This window comes from Ranitomeya imitator, chromosome 6, assembly GCF_032444005.1.
Source record: "Ranitomeya imitator isolate aRanImi1 chromosome 6, aRanImi1.pri, whole genome shotgun sequence".
Taxonomy (NCBI): Eukaryota; Metazoa; Chordata; class Amphibia; order Anura; family Dendrobatidae; genus Ranitomeya; species Ranitomeya imitator.
In genome coordinates this window covers 390,843,206-390,862,233 of record NC_091287.1, presented here as the reverse complement: position 1 = coordinate 390,862,233, position 19,028 = coordinate 390,843,206, and the positions used below count along the sequence as shown (strand labels likewise).

General features: G+C 42.5%; 1 protein-coding gene across 1 annotated transcript in view; it reads left to right on the top strand.

Annotated features, from left to right (window-relative positions):
- The window catches only part of SMCHD1 (structural maintenance of chromosomes flexible hinge domain containing 1), a 457,067-nt gene that overhangs the window by 213,958 nt on the left and 224,081 nt on the right, over positions 1-19,028 (top strand). The window contains exons 18-19 of the mRNA XM_069731150.1: positions 5,143-5,220; positions 18,122-18,241. Coding sequence (XP_069587251.1) covers positions 5,143-5,220; positions 18,122-18,241 — 198 coding nt within the window. The remainder of the gene's footprint in view (positions 1-5,142; positions 5,221-18,121; positions 18,242-19,028) is intronic.

Below are 19,028 nucleotides of genomic sequence, written 5' to 3'. Positions count from 1 at the left end.
GCATAGCAACCAGAGGTCTCCTTGATGCCGGCTTGCTGTGAGCTCATAGCAAGTCTGTAATTCAGCTACATAGGAGCGATCTGATGGTCGCTGCTATGTAGACAGCCGATCAGGCTGTGCCACCTTCTAGCCTCAAATGGAGATTATTGAAGCATGGCAAAAGTAAAAAAAAAAAAAAAAAGTTTAAAAAATATGAAAAAAATATAAAGGTTTAAATCACCCCCCTTTTGCCCCATTCAAAACAATAAAAAAAAAAAATCAAACCTACACATATTTGGTATCACTGCGTTCAGAATCGCCGGATCTATCAATAAAAAAAAAAAAAAAACATTAACCTGATTGCTAAACAGCATAGCGAGAAAAAAATTAGAACCTCCAGAATTACGTTTTTTTGGTCGCCGCGACATTGCATTAAAATGCAATAACGGGAGATCAAAAAAATATATCTGCACCAAATTTGTGTCATTAAAAATGTCAGCTCGGCACGCAAAAAATAAGCCCTTACCTGACCCCAAATCACGAAAAATATAGACGCTACGGGTATTGGAAAATTGCGTAATTTTTTTTTTTTTTTAGCAAAGTTTGGAATTTTCTTTACCACTTAGATAAAACGTAACCTAGACATGTTTAGTGTCTATGAACTCGTAATGACCTGCAGAATCAACTTTGCAGGTCAGTTTTAGCATTTAGTGAACTTAGCAAAAAAGTCAAACAAAAAGCAAGTGTGGGATTGCACTGTTTGTGCAATTACACCGCACTTGGAATTTTTTTCCCGTTTTCTAGTACATGACGTGCTAAAACCAATGATGTGGTTCAAAAGTGCAACTTGTCCTGCAAAAAAACAATCCCTCATATGGCCATATTGACGGAAAAATAAAAAAGTTATGGCTCTGCGAAGGAGAAGAGCGAAAAACGAGAACTCAAAAACGGAAAGGGCAAGGTCTTGAAGGGGTTAAAGGATAAGAGTAAACTTATGCCACCCGTCATGAATGACTTGGGCACGGTGGATGTTTTTGTTAACCTGGTATTCAGGGAGATAATGGAACTCGAAAAAAAGAGAGGACTATGCATAATTTGACTAGAACAGAGATGGAGAGCCTATGTAAACTGGAAAGAGGTCATGAGAGGGCTATTAAACCTTCAGATAAAGGGGGTAACATAGTAGTTATGGATGTGACACAATATAAGAAACTCTGTTGCTCCCTTCTTCATACGAATATGGGATATGAAAGACTTGAAACTAATCCCACAGGTATTTACCATAGAGAATTAAAGGATTTAGTGATGGGGGGGCCTTCAGAAAAAATGTAATTGATACTAATGAGAGAGATTTCCTTATACCAGCGTATCCGGTAGTAGCAACATTTTATTGCCTACCCAGAATCCACAAGGGCATTAACCCTTTGAAAGGGAGGCCCATCGTATCGGGAATTGGCAGCCTCACACAAATTTGGGTCTGTATGTCGATAGAATTCTTAGACCATTCGTTTCTTCTCTCAGTTCATACACACGTGACACGATGGACCTCCTTCTTAAACTAGATAATATTGTTTTGGATACAGATATGCTGCTATGCTCAATTGACGTTGAAGCACTATATTCTTCAGTTTTCCACGAAAAAGGTATCATGGCTGTGGACTACTATCATGAGGACGCCAATTTAGTGATCATAACAAATTTATTATTTAGGCACTGGAGTTTTGCCTCACCAAGAATTATTTTCTTTTTGACAATAAATACTTCCACCTGCTCAGGGGTACAGCTATGGGGAGCCCCTGTGCTCCTTCGTATTCTAATTTGCTCCTGGGAAGAAAATGTCATCTTTGGTGACCCCACATATATAGCCGAAGAAAACATAATTTTGTGGCTACGTGGTATAGACGACGTGTTCTTAATTTGGAGAGGAGATGAAGCTAGTTTTGGTACTTTTGCTACATGCTTGAATGATAATGACCATGGCCTACATTTCACCTTTGAGATGAATGCCTCCAGATTACCATTCCTAGATGTCCTGATTGAGAGAGGGAAATATGGCCAATTAATGACAGGCACATGCAGAAAACCAACTGCATCCAATTCTCTCCAGAGGTGGGAGTCAAATCATCCGGCCCCCCTCAAGAGAGGCATCCCCAAAGGGCAATATCTTCGAATCCTGGGAAATTGTTCTGATCCAACGGTGTATATGATACAAGAGATGATCTAAAAGCGCGCTTTTATGAGCGCTGTTATCCGGATAACGTTTTAAAGGAGGCCTATACTTCAGCCCTATCAAGGGATAGAAAGGATTTACTTACCCCGGCCATAAAAAGAGAAGAGGATAATACGATTAGGTTCATTACTAAATGCACCAATATAGCCAAAGATTTAAGAGAGATCATGCAACTTCATTGGCCCATTCTCCAAATGGATAATGACCTTAAAGATATTGTAACAGTTCCACCACAGATCACGTTTGATTGGCACTCCATCAAGGATAGGGTAGTTCACAGCCATTTTACCCCCTATCCCCAGTTAACCAACTCTACTTGGCTAGACAATCAAAGGATTGCTATAAATGTGGGAGCTGTAAATACTGCGAGTCTATATGTCAAAGAAAAGAGTTCACTAGTAACGTGACAGGGAAGAACTATTTTATACATCAGTTCATCAACTGTAAGACTAGAGGAGTAGTATATAAAATGACCTGTGAATGCGGCCTAGAATACATAGGCAAAACTAGTCGGGAACTAAGAAGAAGGGTAGGTGAACACCACAGAGACACTATAAATAAGAGGGACACCCCGGTAGCCAATCATATAAACAAAGTGCATAATTGAAATCTCAGGAGTGAAGTTTATGGGAATCGATTGATTATTTCAGTCCCAAAGAGGAGGAGACTGAACAGACGAGTTCTACAGACGCAGAGTATGTGGATATTTCGATTACAAACCATGAGCCCAAAGGGCCTCAATGAATAATTTAAATGTTCTTGCTTCTTATAGCCCTAGACACATAATAGGGACTCCAAAAGTAGGGATAGCTGCCGTTGAGTGGGGGCGCCATTGTGCAGGATATAGGGTGCCAACCTCCGCGTTAGGCAGTATGCCTAATAGTTAGGGATTGAATAAGGATAGAACGCAGTGGCACCCTTTTCTGTCTTTCCTCACTACATACACCTGGGAGGGGGTCTGTCGTGTCATATGTGGTGTGCAATTAGCAATAAAAAATGTTTATCAAAAATATCCTGAAAAATCCCCCCAAAATTTTTTTTTCATTGACCGCTCTCTGGGTCCACATATACAGAATGACTATTTTAACATATGTAAATACAGCCAATAGACTGTACACCCTACAGTTTGGGTGTACTGAATTCTGTGTGATGATGCCAGATTATCCTAAAAAAGCCTTAATTCATGGAGGTGTAAAAACAATATGGATCTTAAGAAAACCTGTACATGTCTGCAAAAGGGTAAAATCTCTGATGAATGATATAGATAATCATTCATTCAAAAGGCTCCTAGATACTGGATGCTGTTTTAATATCTGAGGATGAGCCATACACTCACTGTAATATGCGATGTGCGTTTGCTAAATCACCTGATCTTGTAATCAGGATATGATGCAAGCTGTTCATACTCTGTTTGCGTACCAATAACCGGAAGTGACGCTAGCGGTACAGCATGTGCCGCTTGCGTTCCAATGTCCGGAAGTGACGTGAGCGTGCAATGAGAGAGCGCGGTGCACCAATAGCCGGAAATGACGTTACCGGCTTTTGTAAACACGTGGTTTTAAGAACTGCACAAAGCATATATAAGGCAAGTAAACGAACGATACTATAGCAATGCTCACACTTTACAGAACAGATGTCATAACTACCCTGATGAGTCTAAAGATGATGAAACGCATTGGGAGACATTATACATAAGAAGGACCATATGGCAGGGAAACCTGGTTCACAGCCATTGATGAGATCCTGAGAACTCGGAAAAGGAACCGATTGAATACCCGGTCCTGTAAATGAGTATAAATTAAGCTTTGATTTAAAAGGAAACCCCATTAGAGCCACACATAGAACATATACCAATGAGTTTATCCCCTAGATAGAAGGCATATATGGATTCAAGTGGTTTTTGGGCTAAATGCTATATTATAGGAATTGGATTTGAAACTTTCTTTCCTTGTTCAATTTTGAGCTTGCTGCTATATATTGTACCGCCATATATTGCATAAAATAACAGACGTTATATCTGTTGGTTAAATGTTTACCAGGAGTGGTAGGCAACAAAGTACCTCCTTTGGTATAGCCAGACAGATGTTGCCGTTTTTTTTCTTGGACTGTCTGTTTAACCCTGCTGTTCTGTTGGTCAAAAATGACCGACTTTGAACTTCAATATTCTTTAAAATGTTCAAGATGCGGCTCTGAAACCCGTGGCCGACCGACCCATCCTCATTTAAGTCAATCAACCACAAGTTTCAGAACCGCATCTTGAACACCCCAAAAAATACTAAAGTTCAAAATAGGTCTCCCCAGACCGAACAGAACAGCAGGGTTAAATATTGATGAGGGGGATGATGGCCACATGAGTATGAGAGGCAATGATGAATACCCCATTTAAGTGATAAATGTCCGAGTAACTTTAAGTACAGGTCACCCACTAGAAAGAAGGGGAATGTACATTATATTTGAATACCTATAGAATATAAGGATGGAAAAATCATACTCTAAGATTCATAACAACTGCCCTCCTATCTTGGTATACATGGTGTGTACAATTGAGTTTTATTTGCACTATATTTTGCACCAGAACTTTTTTCACTATGCACCTTGTAAAATATTTTTTTTTAAAAGAGTACATTAAAGGTTAAGTTTTAAATATGTTATCTAACTAGCTGAGAACATAGTAATTCAGGTTGGATTTAAAAATTGCCCCTGCTGATAGAAACTGAAAAAAACTGACATGCCTATTATTATTCCATCCCTTCTTACAGAAAATCAGGTATACCAGGCTTACAAATGCAGAAAGGACACTATTTTGGCCTGATTTCTCTTCATCTGAGGAATATGCCTATCAATATCTTTTCCATCACATGTGGAAAATGGATCATTTAACACAAATCTCTAGCTAATTGCTGCTAATACTTTGTTTTTCATGTTTCTTGAAGCATTTGATGGCGAGAAAGAAATCATTTCTCATATAAGTCAGCATGGAGGAAAATGGCCATACTGGTTTAAGAAAATGGGTAAGTTATTTTTCATGATTATATATATATATATTGCAGTGATTTTTTTCATACATTTTGGCTTTCAGAAGAATTTTTGCTGAAATGCATTGACATTAACATTTTTAAAATGTATTTGTCACTGTGATAGATTCCTTCCATGGGAAACGGATTGGCACATGCTGTTGCATTGTTTGAGGTGTATGTTTAAAACATAATACAATAAAATTATACACATTATCCTACAGTTTGCTTTATGTACATGGGTTTCCAAAGCCAGTTGTAGACAGTGTCGCTTTGCAAAATTTTGTGTATGTATATACACACTCCTCAGCATTGATTGTGTAACGCCAAGAAGAAAAAGTTGTGAGATATGAAAATCACGGGATCGATAGATGTCAATGATATGCAAATGGTGAAAAAGTGGAAACTAAATCTTGTAACCATCTTGATTTATTCAGTATGGAGTATGAGTGTCATGTGCAGAAATCCTCAAACTTGCACACCTTGGCTTCATTGAGATTATTAACACCTTCCCGACATCTGTAGTGTGTGTGTGTGTATATATATATATATATATATATATATATATATATATATATATATATATATATATATATATATATATATATATATATATATATATATACATACATACAGTTAGGGCCAGAAATATTTGGACAGTGACACAATTTTCGCGAGTTGGGCTCTGCATGCCACCACATTGGATTGGAAATGAAACCTCTACAACAGAATTCAAGTGCAGATTGTAACGTTTAATTTGAAGGGTTGAACAAAAATATCTGATAGAAAATGTAGGAATTGTACACATTTCTTTACAAACACTCCACATTTTAGGAGGTCAAAAGTAATTGGACAAATAAACATAACCCAAACAAAATATTTTTATTTTCATTATTTTGTTGCAAATCCTTTGGAGGCAATCACTGCCTTAAGTCTGGAACCCATGGACATCACCAAACGCTGGGTTTCCTCCTTCTTAATGCTTTACCAGGCCTTTACAGCCGCAGCCTTCAGGTCTTGCTTGTTTGTGGGTCTTTCCGTCTTAAGTCTGGATTTGAGCAAGTAAAATGCATGCTCAATTGGGTTTAGATCTGGAGATTGACTTGGCCATTGCAGAATGTTCCACTTTTTGGCACTCATGAACTCCTGGGTAGCTTTGGCTGTATGCTTGGGGTCATTGTCCATCTGTACTATGAAGCGCCGTCCAATCAACTTTGCAGCATTTGGCTGAATCTGGGCTGAAAGTATATCCCGGTACACTTCAGAATTCATCCGGCTACTCTTGTCTGCTCTTATGTCATCAATAAACACAAGTGACCCAGTGCCATTGAAAGCCATGCATGCCCATGCCATCACGTTGCCTCCACCATGTTTTACAGAGGATGTGGTGTGCCTTGGATCATGTGCCGTTCCCTTTCTTCTCCAAACTTTTTTCTTCCCATCATTCTGGTACAGGTTGATCTTTGTCTCATCTGTCCATAGAATACTTTTCCAGAACTGAGCTGGCTTCTTGAGGTGTTTTTCTGCAAATTTAACTCTGGCCTGTCTATTTTTGGTATTGATGAATGGTTTGCATCTAGATGTGAACCCTTTGTATTTACTGTCATGGAGTCTTCTCTTTACTGTTGACTTAGAGACAGATACACCTACTTCACTGAGAGTGTTCTGGACTTCAGTTGATGTTGTGAACGGGTTCTTCTTCACCAAATTAAGTATGCGGCGATCATCCACCACTGTTGTCATCCGTGGACGCCCAGGCCTTTTTGAGTTCCCAGCTCACCAGTCAATTCCTTTTTTCTCAGAATGTACCCAACTGCTGATTTTGCTACTCCAAGCATGTCTGCTATCTCTCTGATGGATTTTTTCTTTTTTTTCAGCCTCAGGATGTTCTGCTTCACCTCAATTGAGAGTTCCTTTGACCGCATGTTGTCTGCTCACAGCAACAGCTTCCAAATGCAAAACCACACACCTGGAATCCACCCCTGACCTTTTAACTACTTCATTGATTACAGGTTAACGAGGGAGACGCCTTCAGAGTTAATTGCAGCCCTTAGAGTCCATTGTCCAATTACTTTTGGTCCCTTGAAAAAGAGGACGCTATGCATTACAGAGCTATGATTCCTAAACCCTTTCTCCGATTTGGATGTGGAAACTATCATATTGCAGCTGGGAGTGTGCACTTTCAGCCCATATTATATATATAATTGTATTTCTGAACATGTTTTTGTAAACAGCTAAAATAACAAAACTTGTGTCACTGTCCAAATATTTCTGGCCCTAACTGTATACGTCACATCAATCACAACTAATCTCGTGGTGATCGCATGATTGTCCCTGCTGGTTCTAACAGCAGGGAACATGGTGCCTTCATCCTGGGGGGTGGCGACGCCCACCACCCCCACCCTTGGGACTACGAGCAATCCTGAATAGCCAATCGCAGCTTTACTCATTGTTTCAGGCAATCAGATTGCCCGAAATACTGATGTCCAGCCTAGGATCGGTGCTGTAAGAGCCTGGCACCACAGCGTTACCAGGGCCAGCTCTGATTGGTGCAATCAACGATGACATTGATCACACCAATCAAAGCGCATAGATGCGCTATGACTTGCAGTTGACTGCCCTGTACTTCCTCAGTCTAGCTTTAGAATTTTACAGGGCGGTCACTCTGTCAGCCTGTGCACCGTGCTAGTACTTGTGGTGCCACAGAAGACTGTGCCATCATTGAGATAGCTGCTGCTGCTTTTACTGCTGATCCTGCTGAAGAAGGAAGAGTTCCTGATCCCTGCCTGATCTTTCCCTAATCCACGCTAATTCCCCTCAACCCATGCCCCCCCCTCTCCCTTCTGTCACTTAGCGCTGATCAGTACTCGATCGCTCGGTTTTTTTTGCAGTTTTTTTGTTTTTCGTGTGTCCTGCAGCAGCCAGGCACTAATCAGTGACACAATTCACTGATCAAAGTCCATGTCCGCTGGTCTCTGGGACTTTTTTTTTAGTTCCTGTACATTTTTCTCTATTCCCTAATTCCCCTTGCACCACCTCCATGTGTACATCCTGCAGCTGCTGAGTGTTGATCAGTGACGCATATCACTGATCCGCACTCGTGCTTGCTGTTTTCCGCAATTTTTTTTTCACTAACTACTCTCCCCTACCCTACTCCTTTGCACCACTTCCGTGTGTGCGTCCTACAGCTACTAATCAGCGGTCCACCACTGATAAGCACCAGTGCTCGTTTTTGGCAAGGACTTTTTTCTTTATATCTCCTTTTATGCTCCACATCCCGGTCTCGGGTTGTTGTTTTTTTTTTTTTTTTTGTGAAGAAAAAAATCAACTAAAACAACATTTAGATTAATTGAAGGGTTTAGATTAGTTAGGGACATTAAAAATTTAATGTAGTAGTAGTCGTCGTCTACTACAGTATTTCAGTATTTTTTTTTTTACTGAATTCAGTTAATGTCTGCTCGGAAAAAAGAAGCATCCCTCCATCCTGCAACCATTAAGCGCTGATCACTGACGCACATCAGTGATCAACCTCCGTTTTTTTTTTGTTTTTTTTAAAAAAGGGCATAAAAAAATTTAGATGAGTGACAGCAAAGTATACAGTATTAATTGTTGACTACTACAGTAATTTTTACTGAATTAAGGAAAGGAATGCTTCAAAGCATATGAACATGCAAATGAATAAAATTATGTAACAACTCTGCTGGCATCACGGCATGGCGTCTCATTTCTCACACAATCTTACCCACTGCTCCAGGCCATGATGTGGTTTCTGTTTCATGCCAGCTGCATATTCTGTCTCTCTGCATGCTTCATGGCTGTGTGTATAGGGGGCCGGCGCCTGAATTCTCTGGTTCTTATAGGATTCAGGTGTATCTGTCTAATCTGTTCCTGACCAATTACCAAGAGGCCTCCTGTATATAGTGCAGCTCCACCCTGTGGTCTGGGCCTGTACAATGTGTTAGCTCAGTTAGTGTTTTGCTTCTGAGTTTGCCAGGTCTTGCTCTGAGACTCCCTCTCTGGAGGCTTTTCTCTGTGCTATTGCCTTAATCTTGTTGTCCGCCCTCCAGGAGGCAGAATATCCTGGTCCCTGTGTCTTTGTCCTTGTGTCTTGTTCCAGTGCCTTGTCTGTACTTTGTCCTATCTCGGTCTCCTTGTCTGTGGCTTCCTTCCCTGCTGTGTCTTTTCTTGTGTTCTCAGTCTGCTTATGCTCCGCACTCTTGCGGCTCTGCCTGCTCTGTTCCTTTGTGGCTTGATCTCTACTCCGCACTCCTGCGGTTCTGCTCCATTCTGCTCTGCTCCGCTCCCGTTGCTGCACTAATCTCTTGCTGCAGCTTCTCTCCGCAATCCTTGCGGTTCCACTCTGCTTAGCTTCTGCAGTATCTCTTGCTGCAGCTCCTCTCCACATTCCTTGTGGCTCCGCTCTGCTTATCTTTATTGCTGTGCTATCTCTTGCTGCTCTACCGCTCCTATTCGCAGCCTTGCAGTTCTCTTCCAGTCTGAACAGGTCCCAACCTGTTCCCTCTTACTTCTTTCATACTACATTTCCGTATCTGCACCTCCTGTGTGAACGGGTCCCTACCTGTTCCTCCATATTACATTTCCGTATCTGCACCTCCTGTGTGAACAGGTCCCTACCTGTCCCTCCATATTACATTTCCGTACCAGCACCTCCATTGTGAACAGGTCCCTGCCTATTCCTCCAAACTACATATCCGTTCATGTACCTCCAGTGTGAACAGGTCCCTACCTGTTCCTCCAATCTACATATCCGTACCTGCACCTCCAGTGTGAACTGGCCCCTACCTGTTCCTTCATATACCACATCAACCAGTCCTGTGTTTCCTGCCATTCCTATCAGTCCAGTGTTCCTGCCGTTCCTATCAGTCCAGTGTTCCTGCCGTGTCTCTGCCAGCCCTGTGTTCTCTGCCTTGTCTCTGCCAGCCCTGTGTTCTCTGCCTGGTCTCTGCCTGGTCTCTGCCAGCCCTGTGTTCCCTGCCGTGTCTCTGCCAACCCTGTGTCTCAGCCGTGCCAGCCTACTCGTCTGAGTTTCTGCCGTGCTCTTCTGCCAGTCCTGTCTGATGCCCTCACCAATCCTGGTGTTCCTGTCTCCCAAGTGGGATCATCAGCCACAGCCAGACACCATCCTGGAGTAGCACCTGGCAGCTGCCTGCTGCACAAGCCTGACCTCACCATCAGAGGCTCCAGTGAAAACCCAGGCAGCTGTCATAGTCACGCCCCTTCCAGGGTAGTCTGGTTTGTGGCACAGTGGGGCCACAAACCCCCCCCGAGCTCACGCCTACCAGTCAGGGCGTGAGCGTGACAAATTAGTTTATACCCTGTTGACACAACACACTTTTATAATCTGATGTATCTTCCACACCTTACACATAATACCACATTATGAATTCATACACCAGTTAAACTAAAAGCATTATCATTACTATAAAACTATGCCTCTAGATAAGTTCCTTCAGGGGTGTAGTTTCCAAAATGGGGTCACTTGTGGAGGATTTCCACTGTTTAGGCACATCAGGGCCCCTGCAAACACGACATGATGCCCGCAGACCATTCCATCAGTCTGCAATCCAAAATGTCACTCCTTCCTTTCCAAGCCCTGCGATGCGCCCAAACAGTGTTTTTTTTCCACATATGGGGTATCGGCATACTATGGAGAAATTGTGCAACAACTTTTTCAGTCTATTTTCTCCTTTTACCCTTGGGAGAAAAAAAATCGGGGCTAAAAGGTCATTTTTGTGGAAAAGATGTGGGTTTTTTTTTTTCACGACTCCACGTTATAAATTTCTGTGAGGCACTTGTATGTTCACGGTACTCACCACGTATCTAAATAAATTCCTTGAGAGTTCTAGTTTCCAAAATGGGGTCAATTGTGGGAGTTTTCCACTGTTTAGGCACATCAGAGGCTCTGCAAACGCAACATGACACCCACAGACAATTCCATCAAAGTCTGCGATCCAAATCGTCACTCCTTCCATTACGAGCTCTGCCATGCGCCCAAACAGTGGTTTTCCTCCACATATGGGGTATTGGCCTACTGAAGAGAAATTGCTCAACAACTTTCGTGGACCATTTTCTCCTTTTACCCTTGTGAAAATAAATTGTCCTAAAAGATAATTTTTGGGGAAAAAATGTGATTTCCCAGGACGTGCCTCCTGACAGCACCATGGAGGTTGTCCTTCTTTCCTTATAGGGATAAGAAATGCACGAGAGGTTAAAAGACCCCACACACACCCATTCACCAGTGTTTTTCCTGGGTCTGTAAGGACAAGCAGGAGAGAGAGAGAGAGATCGGTGTTGGAGCTCCGGCAAAAATTTATCTTGGACGGGCTCAGGCGGTTCCAGGGTTCATCCTTTCCTTCCCCCTTTCAAGAAGCCTGAGGCCGACACCCTCCAAAGGGGGGTTCCTCAGCCAGATCCTCTGTCGAGCAGGGGCTCTGGGGGTTGGAGCCGCTCCAGTGAGGGCCCTCGGCGTCCAATACTGGCAGGTCGCTTCCGCTGACGTCACATCCGGGGCAGCTGGAGGAGCTTCCGGTTGCATCCCACGCTGGAATGCAGGGAGCGACGTGCCTACCAATGACGCCAGGCATCCAGCACAGGGTTTCTGGAGAGGACCTGCCAAGCAGTGAGGAAGACAAGGTAGGGATATAAGGCTGCCTTAGTCGGTATTAGGCTGTGACAGAGTAAACCTCTGAAACAGCATAGAGGACCCTGGGAAGTGTATCCCCCTGAATCACCAATGATCGTGAGTAGCCTGGAGGCAATTGGCAAATAACAGAGGGGCTAAATGAGTAAGAGATCTTATTCTTTATTATGATTTATACAGCACCAGCCTCAACTCCTGTGGCTAGGAGGTCTGCCAGCGCTTCAGGGAAATCCAGGAGATGTGCCCTTTGTGGTAGCAAGTTGCCTTATTCAGGGGATAAACAGCTTTGTGAAGCGTGCATATGTAAAATCATCAAGGATGAGAAATCTTCCTTTCTGACGGAGATGCGCTCCATGGTTAGAGAGGAGGTTCATGCTTCTATCTCAGGCCTGTTACCAGCTCAGTCACCTCAGCAGGGTCCCTGGCCTAAGAGACTGAGATGGGAAATGGAGCAATCCTCAGACAGAGGAATCCCAAAAACCCCAGTCGATACAAGATGAAATGTTCGAGGGTCTGAGGTTACAGATTCAGCTCTTATTTCCTGTTAATGACCATATCCGGGCTATGATCATGGAGGAGTGGGAAGACGCCGAAAGTGTTTAGTAATTCCTCAGGATTTCAGGCTCCTTTTGCCATTTGACCCGGAAGAGATAAAGACCTGGGACGAGATACCAAAAATCGACGTTCCAGTAGCCAGAGTGTTTGGAAAGACTTCAATTCCTTGTGAGGACTCATCTAGCCTCAGGGAGCCTATGGACAGGAAAGCGGATGGGCTCCTTAAAAGGGCTTGGGAAGCATCGGCGGCAATCATCAAAACAAACATTGCCGTAACGTCAGTGGCCAGATCCATGCATATATGGGTAGGCCAACTGGAGGAGCAGCTAAAGGGAAAGATTTCTATAATGACTATGTTAGAAGGACTTCCCTTGTTAAACCTCGCCACTGGGTTCTTGGCGGATGCCTCAGCGGAATCTGTACGTTTCGCTGCCCGTAATAACTCTTTATCCAACGCAGCTCGGAGAGCTGTATGGATGAAGACTTGGTCATGTGATTACCAATCAAAGAAGCTTTGTGCCATACCCTTTTCAAGCTTGAGAGTATTTGACACAGTTCTCGATAACATCCTAGAGAATGCCACTGACATGAAAAAAGGGTTCCCTGAAGAGAAGCCTAAAAAACATTATCCCTTTCAGCGAGCTCCTCCTTCCCAGAGGCAGGCGTTTTGGGGGAAAGGGAAATCTAGTCAGTAAGATGACCCTAAAGGGGGAAAAGGCAGAGCTCCATCCTCTCGTTTTGGCTCCGGTTCAAGGAGTAGAAGGCAATGACGCCAGGATGGTAGGGGATCGCCTAGGGAGGTTAATAGAGGCTTGGAGATTAGTCTCCCAAAATCAGTGGATCTTAAATACTATCTCTCAGTGCTACATCCTAGAGTTCATCAGACCCCCCCCAGCAAGGTTTGTGATAAGATTGCTGAACCAGTACCTCCACCTCTCACATTTGGACAGACGTAAAAGACCTTTTAAAAGCCGGCGTGGTGGTCCCAGCTTCACAGTCAGAAGTGGGTCTGGGACATTACTCAACACTGTTCGCAATTAAAAAAAAAAAAACCACAGGAGAGAGTCGCGCTATCATAAACTTGAGACCACTAAATCGGTGGATAGTGTACAAGAGGTTCAGAATGGAGTTTCTAAAGACCACCATTCCCCTCATAGACAAAGACGCGGTACTGTGCACAGTAGATCTAAAAAGCGCATGCTACCACGTTCCAATTCACCCACTCTCGCAAAGATACCTACGGTTCGCCCTAACGCTAGGAAGCAAGTGCTAATACTTCCAGTTTTGCGCTCTTCCATTCGGAAGTGGTCATTGTCCCATACATAGACAACTTCCTGCTGATATCATCTTCAGAGGTGGAATTAGAAGATAAACTAGATCTAGTAATCCCTACTTTAGAAGATCTAGGTTGGATCATCAACTGGAAAAAATCAGACCTGCTGCCTGGTACCTGGAAGAAATTTCTCAGGGTTATATTAGACTCCAAACAGAGGTTATCACAACTTCCAGAAGAGAAGCAGGTAACAGTAAAGAGCAGGATTCATCCTCTTCTTCTGAATCAAGTCTCTATAAGGACAGCGATGAGGGTTCTAGGAACATTGACGGCCTGCATATCATGTGTCCGTTGGGGTCAGGCCCATAAAAGAAGACTGCAGAGGGAGATTCTGTCAACCTCGGACAGAAGACAGACGTCCTTGGACAAACAGATTCATCTATCCACGTCATTAAAGTCATCCCTAACATGGTGGACCAATCCCAATAACCTCTTGTGGGGAGTTCCGTGGAGTTTTTCACATTGCATAACAACAGTGACAGATGCGAGTGGATAAGGATGGGGAGCCCATTCACAGGGAAGATATTATCAAGGAAACTGGTCCCCACACATCAGATCCCAGTCCTCAAACTTCAGGGAGCTGCGGGCAGTGTGGGAAACCCTGAGGCAGATCCAGTCCAGCCTGCGAGGTCAGCATATAAAAGTGATGTCTGACAACATGACAACAGTATCATTCCTTCGTCACTAGAGAGGCCCAAGCCACCGGGCGCTCCAAGATCTGTCCACAAGGATATTTACATGGGCAGAAAGGGTAGTTTTATCGATATCTGCAGTCCATCTACAAGGGTCCAGAAACACAGTAGCCGACTCTCTCAGCAGACAAAAGATTCGGGCCACCGAGTGGGAGCTGAACAGAGACGTTTTCGATTTTCTCTGCCATCAAATCACCTAGCCTAGACCTCTTTGCATCCAGGAGAAACACCAAGGTCCAGAGGTTCTACTCCCTCAATCCGACGGACAACCTGGAAGGAATCGATGCCTTAAACCATACGTGAGGGAGAGAACTCCTGTACGCTTTAAATTGCCTTAATTCCAAGGGTTTTCCGGATGATCCAGGAAGAAGGTGCATTAGTGATGATGGTGGTGACATTTTAGCCAAAATGAAGCTTGTTTTCACTGTTGAGGAAGATGTCCCAGAGAGGTTCGCTTCGGCTGCCAGAGAAAAAAGGCCTGCTGTCCCAGAGCCCAGTGCTTCATCCAGATCCAGGGAGCCTTTAGTTATCTGCATGGATCCTGAAAGGGGCCTTTCCGACCAGGTGATCTCCAAGATCCAGCCGTAAGCCAGTGACCTATGCAATTTACAATAAGATCTGGAAGAGATTCTGTCTGGAAAGTGGTAGCTCTTTCATAGATTCTTCCCGTCCCGACATCCCAAAAATCCTGGACTTTCTCCAAGCAGGGTTTAGCAAGGGATTAAAACCAAGCACTCTAAAGGTGCAGATTGCGGCCTTGAGTTTTCTTTTTGATTTTCCCCTGGCAACTCACCCTTGTGTAGTACGTTTTTCTAAAGCCACACAAAGATTAAGGCCTTCAATAAGGAGATCTATCCATCCGTGGGATTTAAATCTAGTACTCATTGCTCTATGTAGGTCCCCTTATGAGCCGGTAGAAGACTGACATCGCAAAACTTTTGGTCAAGACTGTCTTTTTGGTAGCTATCACTTCAGCCAAAAGACTAGGTGAAATTCAGACACTCTCTATCCAGAGCCCCTATATTCAGATCTATGACGATCGCATAGACCTAAGGCTAAATCCTGGGTTTTAGCGCAAGGTGGTCTCCTCTCGAAACTGAAATCAAGAAATAGTACTTCCCTCGTTTTGTCAGTCCCCAAAAATCCAAAAGAAAGGTTTTTTCACTCCTTGGACGTTAGGCAGACAGTCATCCGCTATCTCGGGGCAACTCGGGAATGGAGGCAGGATACAAATGTATTCATCCAGTACGGGGGAAAGAATAAAGAAAAGAAAGCATCAAAACCTTCCTTAGCTAGGTGGATAATAGCTGCGATTTCCCTAGCATATGAAGCCGAGGGGTTGCCCGTTTTGGTAAGATTGAAAGCCCACTTCACCCGAGCACTAGCAACCTCTTGGGCCGAGAGGGCGGGTGCATCGGTGGATCAGATCCGTAGCGCAGCTACTTGGTCTACCTTAAATACGTTCTGTAAAAACTATAAGTAGGATACTGCGTCAGGAGATCAGAGGGCCTTTGTCCGTAAGGTTCTGCAGGCAGTAGTCCCACCCTAAACTTCGAGTACTCTGGTACTCTCCATGGTTCTGTCAGGAGGGACGTCCTGGAAAACTGGAATTAGACCTACCGGTAATGTTGTTTCCAGGAGTCCATCCTGACAGCACTTGTAATTCCCTCCCTTAAATTTTGTATTTGTGATGTTTAGCTTGTACAGTATTTGAATAAATAACTATTGCATCCATCCAGTTTTGGTACTTGGAAAAACACTGGTGAATGGGTGAGGGGAGGGTCTTTTAACCTCTTGTGCATTTCCTGTCCCTATAAGGAAGGACAACCTCCATGGTGCTGTCAGGATGGACTCCTGGAAACAACATTATCGGTAGGTCTAATTCTGTTTTTTTATTTTCACGGCTCTATGTTCTAATGTTAAGCACCTGTGGGTTCAACATGCTCACCATACAGATAAGTTCCTTGAAGGGTCTAGTTTCCAAAATGGGGTCACTTGTGGGGGTTTTCCAATGTTTAGGCACATCAGGGGCTCATCAAGCGCAACATTGCGTCCGCTCTCCATTCCAGCCAGTTTTGCGTTCAGAAGGTGCTCCTTCCCTTCTGAGCCCTGCCGTACGCCCAATTAGTGGTTTTCCCCACATATGGAGTATCTACGTACTCAGGAGAAATTGCACAACATATTTAGTGGTCCATTTTCTCCTTTTACATTTGTGAAAATAAAAAAATTGTTGCTAAAAAGTTAAATGTTCTTTTTTTTTCCTTCCACGTTGCTTCAGCTCCTGTGAAGCACCTGAAGGGTTAATAAACTTCGTGAATGTGGTTTTGAGCACCTGGAGGGGTGTAGTTTTTAGAATTGTCACTTTTGGGTATTCTCTTTCTTATAGACCCCTCAAAGGGACTTCAAATGTGATGTGGTCCCTAAAAAAAAAAAATATATATATATATATATGGTTTTGTAAAATTTGTCGAAAAAATGAAAAATCGCAGGTCAACTTTTAACTCATAACTTCCTAACAAAAAAAAAAATTTGGTTCCAAAATTGTGCGGATGTAAAGTAGGCATGTGGTAAATGTTGTTTATTAACTATTTTGTGTGATATGACTCTTTGATTTAAGGGCATAAAAATGAAAATTTTGAAAATTGCTAAATTTTTGCCAGAATTCCGTTTTTTTTTTCACAAATAAATGCAAGTCATATCGAAGAAATTTTACCGCTATCTTAAAGTACAGTATGTCTCGAGAAAACCTTCTCAGAATCATCGGGATCCGTTGAAGAGTTATTACCTCATAATTTGACAGTGGTCAGAATTGTTCAAATTGACATGGTCTCAAAGTGGTTAAAGACGTTTTTCCAGGCCAAGAAGGAAAGTCTTCAGTCACTCTGATTGTACCCTGGCAAGTCTTGACAGTACAATATGCATATGGTCATGCGTGTCCTGTATTTCCCTATGTGATTTGCATACTTGGGGACTCAAGCCTTAGGGCCTGTGTACACGTTGCAGATTTGTAGTGTTTTTTTTCTGTGTAGTTTTGTAACATAACCAGAAGGGTTTCCTGATGCCAGTAAAGTGAATGAGAAGCCTGAAGTGCATGCACACATTGCTTATTTGTGACTTGCAGATTTGGTGCAGAGTTAAATCTTCAGCATGTCAATTCTTTCAGCATTTCTGCTGATTATTTCACTCATACTACTATGTGGTTGAAAACTCTGTAAAAAACGCACCAGAAATGTCTGTGTCTAATATATAGCATGTGCACATTCTCTTATTGTCTCATCTAGGCTTCTCTCAATAGAAAATAATTGAGAAAACCCGGATTATATTTGTCAGCATGTGATCACACCTATGCACATCACCCACACCTATTCACATCGCCCACTTGACTGTCCATCTGCATGGTGAATACGCACTATCACAAGTCAGCTGTCAGACTATTCTTTTTAAACCAGAGAAATACAGATTGGCATACAAAATGCCAGTTTTGATTAATCTGCCCCATAAAAGTTTATCATTTCTGCTTAACAATTTTTTTTTCTCATATATACATTAAGGCACGTACTAGCAGAGAGACGTTGCCAAATTCATATTAGATTGGAATTGAAAGAAGCCTTTGCTGTGTAAATGTAACGTTTCTTCTTCCGATTTTATTTATTTTAGAGAATATTACAAAGCTTGGAGATTATACACTGAAACTTCAAGTCGTGTTAAACGAAAGTAATGCTGACAAATATGGGGAAAAAGCCTTGCCTTGTAAAAGAATTCTGTTTAAGATTGTGGGTAAGCATCTGTGACTTCTACCAATTATTGTGGTTATTATATCCATTCATTCTTTAAAAAAAATGTTTACAGTTGGGATTTTGCCTGTGTAGAAGAGGAGGGCATGGCTGATCTTTTGAGACATATAAAGAAGATTTTTGTATATATTTCAGTTTTCATTCTAATATGAGACAATAAACAAAAGAGTCAGTGAGAGATTAATGGAGAAATTGCTTGAATCTCTTTAGTGCATTTAATGTTTAGTGTTTCTCTACAGACTATAGAAACGTTTTGACACCCAAAAGATAATATTTACATGTTATAGTTGTTATATTGAGTAAGAAAATGTTACACTACTTTTAAGGCTGTGATATTCATGCCTTTATCTATTTTCAGTTACTTACCGTAAGTTACTGTTTGCAACTTGAGACCTGTGTGAGTCTAGTATTTTGAATTCTTCATTATCTCTCATGTACTGGCACAGTTTCATTTCTATTCTGCTTGATCCTTCTACAGCCTATGCAGTATCTTCACTTCCTTAGGGGCCTCCTTGACACGTCCGTTTTTAATGTTTACACTACCGTTCCAAAGTTTAGGGTCCCTTAGAAATTTCATTTCCTTATTTTTGAAAGAAAAGCACAGTTTTTCCTAATGAAGCTAACATTAAAAGATTCAGAAATACACTCTATACATTGTTAATGTGGTAAATGACTGTTCTAGCTGCAAACGTTTGGTTTGTAATATCTTCATAGGTGTATAGAGGCCCATTTTGAACAACCATCACTCCAGTGTTCTTATGGTACTTTGT